This window comes from Amia ocellicauda, chromosome 19 (genome assembly GCF_036373705.1).
Source record: "Amia ocellicauda isolate fAmiCal2 chromosome 19, fAmiCal2.hap1, whole genome shotgun sequence".
In the NCBI taxonomy this organism is placed as follows: domain Eukaryota; kingdom Metazoa; phylum Chordata; class Actinopteri; order Amiiformes; family Amiidae; genus Amia; species Amia ocellicauda.
The window spans coordinates 19258196-19272030 of NC_089868.1; the positions used below are offsets into that span (position 1 = coordinate 19258196).

At 37.7% G+C, this 13835-nt stretch overlaps 1 protein-coding gene across 1 annotated transcript in view; it reads left to right on the forward strand.

The window, feature by feature from the left end:
• The first annotated feature begins 11751 nt into the window (after positions 1 to 11751).
• hmcn1 (hemicentin 1) overlaps positions 11752 to 13835 on the forward strand; it is an 82878-nt gene continuing 80794 nt past the window's right edge. The window contains exon 1 of the mRNA XM_066692242.1: positions 11752 to 12314. Within this exon, the coding sequence (XP_066548339.1) occupies positions 12047 to 12314 (268 nt within the window). The 5' untranslated portion in view covers positions 11752 to 12046. The remainder of the gene's footprint in view (positions 12315 to 13835) is intronic.

Here is a 13835-nt window from a genome sequence, read left to right on the forward strand (position 1 = left end):
ATGCTGGCTCCATTAAAAAAAAACGATTGTGTGATGTCTTGAACCCATTTCTGTCCCAGTTGATTCCCCCCTCCAAATGTTTTTAAAACAATAATACATAATAGAATAATAAAAATAGAATATGTGAAATGATTGGATCTTTGCCGTGAGCCCATGATCTGTGTTGATAAACAGAGGAAACCCCCCCAATGCACAGCTCTCTGTTTTACATTGAGAAGTGACTGCATGTGATCCCGTCTTAGGAACAGAACCCGATCGAGTAGCCAGCCATTGCTGTATTATTTTGTAATCCCAATCTTATATAAAATGCACATACAATATGTCTATCGGTGGCTGTCTTGCCAAGAGAGAAATGTCCTTGCAATTTGGCATTACAAAACCTTCACTATTACATCAGCAGGATGTAATCTGTGCTGCGTGGTTTGGCTGCATTTTCTCTGATGGTGATTAACAATACCTGGGCCGACCTTGTTGCTGTGTCATTCACTGCATATAAATCTGTCAGATGTGGTTTTCAACGAGAACCTCTCAGAATAAAAAGAAGTCAGTCAGTGCATGTCCCCCGTCTCAGAGTCGCTCGTCTGTCGAATCGAAATTCCCCATTATATTGTGATTCAGATTACCTTGCATCCCTTCACCTTATCCTTCATATTCAAATTGTATCTGAGAGCAGCACCAGGGACTGAATACAGTTCTTTGTATTCTAACTTTTTTTGAACGGGGTGTCTATATTTGGAGATGGTTTCTGTGGTTTAATTAAATTATTATGTATTTATTGTATGGTTATGCAAGGCAGTAGAAAGAAGTTCCCTAGGATTATTTTCAGTGAACAGTTAATTACACATGAAGGAAGTGTCATTCACCTCTAAAACATAACACTTCTAGCTTTAAAAACAAACAAGCTTGGTTATTATTATTATTAGGGCAACCTAATATTAACAACCCTACCAGCCATGCCCTTATTTTGACATTTTTATCATAAACTTGTAGCCCTTAAACATTCTTAGGAACTTTATTGAAAATTTGAGTCTGCATGAAGAGGTAATTGCATCACAGTCCAGTCTGCCACGACTTTTAATCCAGAAAGTAAATAATTTTCCACCATTCCTCCACTATGTTGTCCCTTGACCATAATCTTTGTCCTTGACTGAATTACTTTTTTTTTTTCTCCCTTGGGTTCCTGCCGTTGTTTGTCTCCAGCTGTGGGTTCTGGCAACTGGCATGTCTCTCACACTTATAAAAGAGTAAACAGTACACATGGGAAGCAAGGTGGGCTTGACAGCTCACAGTGTCCCACAATTCAGGGTGCTGAAAACTGTTTAGACGGTGGGGGCCTGCGTTGCCAAGTTGGAATCAGACCACAAAATACTTCACAGTAGGCAAACTGGGAGAGTAGTTATCAGTGCTGGGACTCAAGACCAGTTTATTGTAAGGTTCTAAAATGTATATACAAAAAGCTATACAAGAATCATGTACAAAAATGATATATACAGGTAGATATATTCTGGGTAGGTTTAGATTGATTCTAATACGTTCTCTTTCCATGTGTGTGTATTTACTGCTTGCTTCTTGTTGCTGTCCAGCTGTCTCAATGACCTTGGCTATGCTTAGCTGCTTCTGTGAGTCATTGCTGCACTGACTAAACTGCAGTGACTTTCATACTGATTTCCTTAAATATAAAATTAAAGATGACACAAGTGGCAAAACAATCTGGCCAAATATCCCTCAACAACCAGAACTTTTTTCTTACACTGAACACAAGAGACAATGCTGGTTTTCCCTCCCTGCACCGCCCTTTCTCAGAAACAACTACCACTATTTTGAAGATGAAAGAGTCGGGTGTTGTTGTCACCTGTATCACTGACCCTGCACTGTCCAAAGAATGGCAGGATGCAGGTATGACAAACTTATTTATATCAACACAAGCCCACAACACTCACAGACATCTTAAGGATTCACTGAAGGATTTATCACAGCATGTACATGTACATACAGGTTTGTATTTGCCTTATTATGAGCATAGTTCTCAAGTAAATGATTCATATCCAAAGAAAAAGATTATTACACATAGCTATAGAGATACACAATTAGTCATAGCTGTTCTAGTATGACAAGTGAATGCTGGGAGTCAATCCTGATCTTTACTTGAAGTTGTGGAGTAACTCACCTCGCTCAGCCCTACCTTACTGAAATGAGCCAAACTGACACAGACAATAATATGTATGTATGTTTGCGTGTGTGGCTCTAAACATCTATTTTCTCTCAGCCATTCATAAATCAAAGGGGTTGTGTATGGAAAGCTCAGTTTTAATTCAATTTGCCATCTGAAAGTATTGTGCTCTCCACTCTGGGTTCTGCATGTGAACAGGATTCCCACAGAAATTCCACTTCCTGTTTATAATTCCATTCACAGACATGGGCAAGTGCAGACACAATTGTGTTGATGAGAAGAGGCTGTACTCTACTGGCCTTGTAATGTGTAGTAGTCTTTTAGTATTTGCAAATATCAAGGTTTTGTTTAGAGAACAGACACTTTTCTCAGTGCTTTGCATTGGGAATTACAGAATGCACACACTTCACTATATTGATTAAATCTGAGTTGTTATTTGCCTTTTGGACTATGTTGTATTTAAGGAAAATATACATAAATCTCTTATTTTGTAATCATGTATAACACATTTGACCAATATACATTTTTCATGCTGTCACTCCATTAAAAATACATTATTACAATAATATATTAGGGTCTAGCTCAGCCAAAACTAACTAGATTGATTTATTACTTTAATAACAAACATTTTATTAGCTTGTTTGCTGGTATAATTAAGATTTGGTTTGAAGTACTTTAATACAGATAGAACCTGCAGTCCACTGATTTATTAAAGGTTTGATCAAATTTAACATCAGTAATGAGTGTTTGTTAAGGTATTGTACAAATTATGTATGTGTGTGTGTGTGTGTGTGTGTATATATATATATATACAGTACTGTGCATAGGTTTTAGTCAGGTTTGAAATAAAGCTGTAAAGTAAGAATTGTTTCAAAAATAGACATGTTAATAGATTATATTTATCAATTAACTAAATGCAAAGTGAGTGAACAGAAGTCCATATTTGGTGTGACCACCCTTTGCCTTCAAAACAGCATCAATTCTTCTAGGTACACTTGCACAAAGTCAGGGATTTTGTAGGCATATACAGTGAGGGAAAAAAAGTATTTGATCCCCTGCTGATTTTGTACGTTTGCCCACTGACAAAGAAATGATCAGTCTATAATTTTAATGGTAGGTGTATTTTAACTTTTATAACTTTATAATTTATAACTTTTTTGAAATGCGTTTTTCTGGATTTTTTTGTTGTTATTCTGTCTCTCACTGTTAAAATACACCTACCATTAAAATTATAGACTGATCATTTCTTTGTCAGTGGGCAAATGTACAAAATCAGCAGGGGATCAAATACTTTTTTCCCTCACTGTAGTCAGGTGTATGATTAAACAATTATACCATACAGATGCTAATGATCATCAATTCAATATGTAGGCTGAAACACAATCATTAACTGAAACAGAAACAGCTGTGTAGGAGGAGTAAAACTGGGTGAGGATGAGGTACTGTCAAAAGTCATACACCATGGCAAGACTGAGCACAGCAACAAGACACAAGGTAGTTCTACTGCATCAGCAAGGTCTCTCCCAGGCGGAAATTTCAAGGCAGACAGGGGTTTCCAGATGTGCTGTCCAAGCTCTTTTGAAGACGCACAAAGAAACGGGCAACGTTGAGGAGCAATAGACGCTGTGGTCGGCCCAGGAAACTTACTGCAGCAGATGAAAGACACATCATGCTTACTTCCCTTCAGAGAAGTCTGGTCAGAAGTGGCCTTCATGGAAGCCATACCTCCGACTGAGGTGCAGAAAAATGGCAGCAGGGTGCTCTGGACTGATGAGTCAAAATGTGAAATATCTGGCTATAGCAGAAGGCAGTTTGTTCGCCAAAGGGCTGGAGAGCGGTACATGAATGAGTGTCTGCAGGCAACAGTGAAGCACGGTGGAGGTTCTTTGCAAGTTTGGGGCTGCTTTTCTGCAAATGGAGTTGGGGATTTGGTCAGAATGAATGGTCTCCTCAATGCTGAGAACTACAGGCAGATGCTTATCCATCATGCAATACCATCAGGGAGGCATCTGATTGGCCCCAAATGTATTCTGCAGCATGACAACGACCCCAAACATACAGCGACAGTCATTAAGAACTATCTTCAGTGTAAAGAAGAACAAGGAGTCCTGGAATTGATGGTATGGCCCCCACAGAGCCCTGATCTCAACATCATCGAGTCTGTCTGGGATTACATGAAGAGAGAGAAGCAACTGAGGCTGCCTAAATCCACAGAAGAACTGTGGTTAGTTCTCCAAGATGTTTGGGCCAACCTACCTGCCGAGTTCCTTCAAAAACTGTGTGCAAGTGAACCTAGAAGAATTGATGCTGTTTTGAAGGCAAATATGGATTTGATTTAGATTTTTCTTCTGTTCACTCACTTGATAAATATAATCTATTAAAATGTCTATTTTTGAAAGCATTCTTACTTTAAAGCATTTTACACATCTGCCTAAAACTTTTGCACAGTACACAGTACAGTACTTTTTGCATCATTGCTTTCGTTCAATATTATTTCAGTGCAGTAATTTATGTGGTCAATTCTGATAAAACCACCAATTGCCCCCCTTGTTTTCCATGAACAGAGTATATAGAAATTGATTGTACCTATTTTGGTGCACCAGTTTCGTAAGCTTATGTAACTGCTCGTTTTTCTGTTTGTCTAGATTTACAAAGCCTGTCACAGCCAATTATGGGAAGTGGTTTGAAACCATCTCCACTGTTAATAATGCTTGATAATATCTTAAGCATATCTCCTCATGTGAAACACTCCCAGGCACGTGTGAACCCTGCTGCCAGCACTTTCACATGTTCTGGTGCCGTCTTCATGTTTGCAAATAGAAAGATAAACACACAGATGGAGAGACCGGTGTACAAGCATATTGAAGTACAATGATTAACTTTATTAAGTATTACTTCTTTGGTGCTGTTCTGAAGTTATCCACTCCAGGCTTTTTCTATTGTCAAATTCTACCAGTTTAAGCTTTAGAAAGGAAAGGATTTCATACCACTGCTAGAGTGTGAAACATCATGTAATATTACACCGGCAAAGTATACAAACATTTATGTAGCGATGCCAGGTGAGGGATTGTCACTGAAGTTATTGTTGTTGAGATTTGTAGACTTTGACAATAAAGACAATACATTTGAGGTCATTGCAAAACCCACCTTTTCAGCATTCCTGTGAGCTTCATTAAACCTGAGACAGTCACTGCATGTTTGTCTCTTTTCCATTTCGTTCTCATTATTTACAAACAAACCCCATCCTGCACAGACCAGGGGCACAATGGAAAGCGTGTGCTCATCATTTCCGTGGTGTGAGCCGTGTGCATGTGTGGTTATTCATTCAACAGGACACAATGCCCGGCCCCGCGCTGGCAGGCTGCCCTTGCTCCCTTCTGACTATTGATTTTAGGATTCCGTGTCTGCCTGTTAAGTGAACGCAGGGGTCTCATAATCAATGGCCGCCATGAATAGAGCTGCCAGCTTGTGTAACTGGCAGTTCTGAATACAAGGTTTGCCACATACAAAGCTTGTGCTTTGGGAATCTATTTGAATGGGTTGATATGCAGTATTCGCATACAAAAGATGGATTTGAGGAGATTAGATAGGTTTTAATCCTGGATTTAGGGTATTGAATACCAGAGCTGAAGAGCTGCATTACTTTTCTGTTTGGGTTGGATTGGGGGGCGTCATGTGTCCCTTCATCAGTGCATTTTGGGAGCATTGCACAAGGTCATTCCTGTAATGTGGATTTCATTGAACAAGTCCTCTCCATTGACAACAAGACAAAACCAAAAATAACGTGACTTTTTTTTTTTTTCTTTTTAAAGAGTACCAAAAATAAAGACCAAATAGTGACATGTCCCAACCTTTCATACTGGACAGATTATGGCATTGTGTTATATTCTGATCTTTGAGATTTGTTTGTAATACGAGTTCTATACCTTGCTAATTTCTTATGCATGATAGCAGTGGAAGCATGTCCCTTAGTGTCAAGCAAATGAAAGATTATCCCTTTGTAAATGTGTGTTACCGCATTAGTGGAGTAAACAGGAATTCAAGCAAAGCAGATGCGTGTCTCAAGCAACACTTTTTAACACCCTGGTGCAGTTAGTCTTGAATCTTTTCCCCCTATTTAATACCTTTCAGAAGGTCAACACTAGTTAACAAATGTGCCTCTGAAAGAAAGATTACATTTGCTGAATTGTAATCTGAACCAACTTGAATCTGATATATCTTGGCAAGGGACCACAAGGAAAGGGAAGCCGAATACTTATAGACCATTTCCTAGCATTGATCTGTTGTAGGTCCTTGGCTGTTTTTGGCAATTGTTAATAAATAATTAGTCATTTGGAATGCAAAAAGCTGTTGTGCCTCAGTGGTATCTTAAGGTTACTTGTGTAAGGAGAGTTATGTAACCTGGAAGAGATTTTGTGTTTGAGGAGAAATATGCAAAGGTGTAAGGGTTGGAGGTATTATAAAAACAACACCTGTATTGACATTTTACATTCATTAAATGTATTTAAGGATAATACTAATAATCTAAGTCTTAATTCTTAATTAATTAACTTAGTCTAAAACCTTCTAGACTGCCAGGTGGCAGTATTAGATTAATTTAACTGGTATTAAAAACCACACAATTAAACCCACTTTACCTTGTCTCCCAAGTACCTGCGTTCACCTTTATACAATCTGTTGCTCAATTACCTCTAATCTCTTGGCTGGGTCCTGATCCAGACCTCTCAGCTCTTTGATAAATCACCTGAATTAGCATATGTGCTCTTTCAAGTTATATTTCACTGTGCAGCAGTACAAATCAAGGTTAATACTCTATTTAAAAATGTAAAACATGTGCCTGAAATTAAATTATAATATCATATTGTACATCTGCCCAATGCTGTAAGTTCATAATAGACAGTCATATAATTGGTTTATAGTCAGAAGGAAAAAAAAACTGAATACATACATTTTCTAAACAGCTGTCAGTGTCAAAATGAATGCTTGCCCTTGTTAATTTACATGGCAAATCTTCAGTTTTCAGTACTCAAATTTGCATTTGATCCTATTGTTTGAGGCTTTTCCTCAATCTGAGAATCCTTTGTGATAATCATTTACTATAATACTGTTAAAAATGCATCAAATGTAATTGGACATTTTCTTGAAAGGGATGCAGCTCTGGAACTCATGGTACCTCAGATCCTTAAGAGTCTGTGAAACTATGACATCTCCCCCATGTGGATCCATTGCAGAACTGCAGATAGAGGTATGTTTTGTAAGGGCTATGAACTTCTCAGTTACTAAGAAATGTGTATCACAAATTTCAGTGCACAAAGAAAACATTAATAAAAACAGAAATGTATAAAAAAAATCTATCTTCCATTGAGATAATAAAATAACAGCAATCACAGCAAGTATTAATCTAGATTGTTTACATTAAGTCTATAGTATATGAATCTGTCTCCCCGGCTCCCTCCAGAGTTTATTCTCTTAAACGGCAGCCAATCACAGCACTGACTGAGAGCCACTTTTGGGAAATGAACGCTTTACGAATACGTCTTACCTTGTCCTTTTTATTTAAATAAGGGTTCAGCAAACTATTTTGCACTGCAGTGTGACAAACATTGAAATAAGTGTCTAGTGACACTTTGAACATTTTGCAATAAATTAAATTGAGAAAAATTTTGTGAAACAGAAGAAATACATCTTAATTCATGAATACAAATATGGACTTTTAAAATTGTATGATGTGGGGACCTCGAAATGTAGACAATTACTTGTTATCTGTTTAATTCTACTTATCTCAAGAGTTACAAATTACCACACTGGTAGTACTAGCACACTTAGGATATTTTCTAGCTCCCATCTGGGGCTTCAGGTCAGGAATGAGCAGGGGTTAAATTGGGCCTGCAGCCTCCGTTGGGGGAAAAAAGTTTGCAATACGTTTTACCTTAAAATATATTTATCCAACATTGAATGAGGCTACGCCGTGTACGTGTCCTTGCTGTGCGCTCCCAAAGTAAGACAGAAGCGCGCTATCTCTTTCCAGATGAGTGTGTTGTGCACGCAACTGCAGAACATGGGGATGGTATTGACCAATGGAAAGGACGTTACTGTGGTTTGTCATCAGCCTAGAGATTTTATATATTTTTATCCAATCACAAACCGTGACTCTACGCATATCTAGCCATTCCAAAGATCCTCTGAAAGCCCTGGAACTCAGCTGATAAGGTCGGAGTCAGATGAAGCGCTGCACCAGAGCAAAATACTTTTACATTGTAGCTTGTAAACAACATGTTTTTGCTATGAAACACAACGTTTTTGTTAGCCACGGATTCAGAACAACTTCAGTTAAAAGAAGTATGCATGTATAATGTACTTATAAGGCAGTGTTTGAGTGGTAGGGCCTAAATGTGCAAAACTGCATGGCTGATATCCATCTTCCCCCCCTAAATGTGCTATAGGTTTCATTTGACTTTCTGTCTCTAAACAATACAGTAGAAACCAGGGGCAAAACATTGATATAACAGTCCTTTTTTTTTAATGTATGTCTCAAAGTGTACCAAAATGCTGCATTTAGAGGTTAATGTCCTGAAAAAAATATTCAAAGCAACGATATCCCTGGATCTCATTTTATTTCACACACCTTGTCTGAATCATAAGGAACTATCTTGTGCTTTTATATAGTAATTTATCACTGGTGTCTCACAGAGCAATTTACAGAATGATAAACATACTAAACCAAAATAAAAAATTAAATTAAATCTACCTTTATCATTTTAAATTAACTAAAAGTAAACCAACATAAAATAAACCAACGGACGAGAGAAAAACAAAAACTCCTATGCATGGTAGATTGTTATAAGAGAAAATAAATCTCTGTGGGTCCACGGCTTAAGGCTGAGGCCTAATGGTTGCATGTCCTTCAGACAATATAGTTGTTCTTAAATTGTGCTCAGGTACTGGTCAAACAATGCAGGACATCACAATTGAGCATTGCATGTCCATGGTACACCAGCGGCACTATGGGCTAGAAAAACAGAGACAAAAATATGATTCTTCAACCGTGATTTAAAGGCTAAGACAGAGGAAGCATCTCTTACAGAGGCTGGAAGATCATTCCTCAGTTTGGGAGCCCTATAAATAAATACCTACCACCTGTGGTTTTCTTCTGTATTTCAGGGATCACTAAGTAACCGGGTTCCTGCGATCTCAGTGGCCGACCTGGAGTGTATCCTTAATCGATAAGGAGATCTCTTAAGTAGGGAGGTGCCAGTCCATTTAGTGCTTTAAATGCTAATAAGAGAACAACAGCCAGTGAAGAGAAGCTATTACTGGAGTGATGTGTTCATGTTTTTTTTTGTTTTACTTAAGATTCTTGCAGCAGCAGAAATAGCTCTATGTGTGCTACCTGACAGAATGGCATTACAGTAATCGAATCTAAATGTAACACATACATGTGTCAATTTATCAGTGTCAAAAAATGAGAAATATTATCTTAATTTAGCAATGTTTCTAAGCTGGAGGCAGGAAGATTTCAACACATCCTGAATGTGTGGTTCAAATGATAGATTTTCATCATAGATTACACCCAGGTTTCACACCATCTCCTTAGGGGTTAAATTAAATTTTAGTCAGTTTTGTCAGTGTATGATGAACATTTAGATTTTTTTCCCAAAACATTTGGACTTCTGTCTGATCAGAATTAAGCATAAGAATATTACTTATCATCCAAGTTTTAATCTCAGACAGCAGATTAGTGTTTGTATATCTATTGTATTGTTAGGATTTACTGACAAATATAATTGTGTGTCATATGCATAGTTAGCATTATGTTATCGAATGCTATCACCTGAAGGGAGCATGTACAATGAAAAAAGTATAGGTCCGAGGACTGATCCCTGTGGTACTGTGTACTTAACCTCAGTTAAACTTCAGTAATTTTCATGAATCTGTACATATTGGAGTCTGTTTGTCAGATATGATTTAGGATCTTTGGTGGAGAGGGACAGTACATCATCTCAGATAAATTAAGTGGATATTAATGATTGGCTTTGTATTTTTTCTTAAGCTCAGTGTTATTTCTGGCAGCACTTTTTCTGTGAATCTGTAAAAAAAAAAAATTATTTGATGTGGAATTAAGATAAGCATTCAATTTGCACTAGAAAGGACTGTAAGATGGAGATACCTTGTGTGGAGAAAAAATAAAAGAAGTGTATGCTTGATAGATTTGATGGTACTTCCAGAGGTATTTAAATTATCCTAGGACATTTGCAAAAATAGACTGCACTTGCTCGGAAGTGTTTAACAGCTTTATCTACTGCAGGTGTACTAATGATTTAAATGTAAATGTTAACACAAACTTATTTTAAAAGTAGATGTGCCCCCAAAATATAAACTTAAATGTTTTGGTTTCCTGAGCTTTGCAAGCATGTCTTCATGCATATTTTCACACACACGCATACATACATACATATTTAAATATGCATATACATACATATACAAATTCATACAGTGGATTTTTTTTTTTTTTCATTTATTGAAAAACTGTGGGTTGGGGTGCCTTTTAAATTGGAACTACTCATATTTTTTTTACGTAGGTCCAAAGAGGAATGCATTATTATTAATAAAACAACAATAACACTAATAGTGCTGTAAAACATGTGGGGAATGTTGTCATTAGTAGACAACACAAATAATACATAAAGTCACCTAAAGGGAAACAAAACGACTACATTTGTCACTGTTTGGAGCACTAATATTTGAATGTATTTTTTCTTAAATCAGGGGCAGCCCTGGATAATAGAGATATGAAGTAGTAAGTCCTACAGAATACCAGTAGATGTCAGCAAAGTGAGTAAAACAGCTGCATTTTGATATTTCTGAGATGAGATCAACTTTAGGTTGAAAAAAAACTTTTACCATAAAAAACAAACTGACTGCAATCACTGGAGGAAAACCAACAATCATGTCCAAAATACAATGAAAACAAAACCCGTTATCTCTGTTGTCCCAATATTTACACATTTTACAGATTATATTGCTATTAAACATGGCTTGTGATTAGTGTTTACCAAAGGGAAAACCTGCAAAATGTGGCAGATGCTTTCGTAAGAACAGAGTAGTTAAATTGAATGTTATTCTGACATTTCAAGTAAGCATTACAACACTGAAGCATATATATTAGTTTTTAATTAGGTTTTTTTTTTTCAAATCTGTGTTAAGGTCTTTTATGGGTTGTAAAAATAGTATAAGAAAATTGTGTTCTAATAAACTTTCTTTTCTGCTAATTAATTCTCGCTTTTTTAGTTTTAGACATCATATAGGCTATATATCTTGTTCCAATTCTAGTCTTTTATCCATGTAAATTGACCTGGATTGAGCCTTCACAACATTTAGTATTTATGCGTTTTTGATGTATTGTCTTTTTCTGTTCCTATTGCTAATCAAATTGCATGGTCGAGACCCGCACTGTATCACCCATGAGGGCATTTCTTTGAACACGGGCTCTTGCAACCCCAAAACCGCCCGGTCCAATCAGCGCGCCGCGGCGGTGCTAAAGGGATGCGCTTGCGTGTGCAGCGGCGGAGCTCAGTGCGGGTCTTGCGGTGTGGAGCAGGCGCTCTGAGCGACTCCTTCTGCGCACTTCTGCCTGTCTGGGCAGCACATAGTCCCGGGACCCAGGGGAGGCACACCCGCAGCTGGAGACAGAAGCAAGGACAGCATCTCCAACAACCGAGGAGCGCGGTTTCTCTCTCTGAGCTCAACAGTGCATAGTCACAGTTCAGTTGCATATTGCCATTCGTTGACATTGGTCGAACCCAATGCATTTCCCAATCCCACAGGATTCCCCTTGACGTTTTCTTTGGGAGCAGAACCGTTTGTTATAGGCTGAAAATGGGCTTTATTAGACGTGTGTCGCTTCGGTGTGCGCTGCTGTCCCTCTTGGTGGCTCTGTCTGTGGCCCAGGATCCAGACTTTGGAGAGAGCAAGGAAGCCATTCCTGATGGCGCGTCCACCTTGGCGTTCGTCTTTGACGTGACGGGCTCCATGTACGATGACCTGGTGCAGGTCATTGAAGGCGCCTCCAAGATCTTGGAAACATCTTTAAGCAGACCAAAGAAGCCTCTGTATAACTTTGCGCTGGTCCCTTTTCACGACCCAGGTAAGGGATGCCTGTCCCCGTTGTGCGTGCAAGTTTGAAGACGCTGGGATGCATAGACTTGTTGCATGTTCCTTGAATACAGGGCAGCAGTCTACTGGTGACAGTGGATGCTTAACGTCCAGTTAGATTCAGCTACAAATTGTATGCAACTATCATTTTTTTAACAATAACTGTATAACTTTTATACTCCTCCAAAAAGCACTTGGACCGCACTAGAGTGGCTTTTTCCAAAAGTTTAGATCATCCTATAACAACGGCTGCTTTTAGCTTTTATTGTCGCTCAGATTTATAGGGATAGTTCGCATGAAGAAGTGCAATGATGTTTTTATGAGCACAGTATTACACGCTCATAAAAATCATTATTATGTGCTGATATATTTCTGTAAGCATGCTTCTTTAACCTGGGTATACCTGAAAGAAGATTTTGTTTTTGTTTGATTTGTGTTATTTCCCCTCCACACAATGTACTGTATTTGTAGGAATAAAATGAGCCATTGTATGGATACTGTACACTCAATTTGTAATATGAATAGACTAGCTTTTCTATAAATCCAATTTAAAAATGGGTGTTGCAAAATAAAAATACATTTGCAAAAGAACAGACATTAAATTCTCCCCGTTATTTAGACAGGTGAGGATGTAATAAATAACTGGCTCACACCTACAGCTACTGTCAAAGTATTGTTTTTTGAGCACTACCATTGTTTGTCCCCTTGCATTGTAAGATACTTGCAAATACATTTAACATTTATCTGGTTTTATATAGTAAAATGTAGTTTTCTGTATCATTGTAGGTGTTTCTTCCTTATAGTATTTCAGTATGCTAGGTTGTTAGGTGTATGATGTGATAGGAGACATGCATAAAGACAGAAATATTTTTCATTACATCACGTGTGGTAAGATTTTACCAATACTTTGTGTCATCTAACTAATCTTAAGTGGCACCAGCACAATTCAGAAACCATCCCTTTACTCATAATTTGAGCATTACCACATGCTGCGGTGAAAGGGATACTGTACTGATTGGTGCCAATATTAGATATCACTGACTTGTGCAGCCCAATATGTTACAGTATAAGTTGGACTAACCATGTGTATTTATTTGGCTGGTGTTGAAGACCTCTATTAACACAAGTCTTAACTGAAATATAATTGACTAGTCAAGACTAATCTGTTTTAATCTATGTTTGTGAAAGTAGCCCATGAAGTATAGCATTTCCCTGGGATTCTAGAGAGTTCTACATCCTTTCACTTTGTAATACTTAATCTACCAGCGATTAATTAACCAGTCGAGGAAGTCCATTGTACATAAACCGTAATTCCTGAGAGTTGTCATAGAAAGAATCTGACAAAGTGTGACGTGTGGTGTGATCATCCAGGGTGATGCAAACGATCAACTTAAAGTTATATAGTATAGCAAATATTCGGTTTTGTTTTATTGGTGTCACAGTGAATAATTTAAATGACAACAAAGACAACTGTATATTGTGTTTTGCATTTGAAGTACACAATAAAACTTTG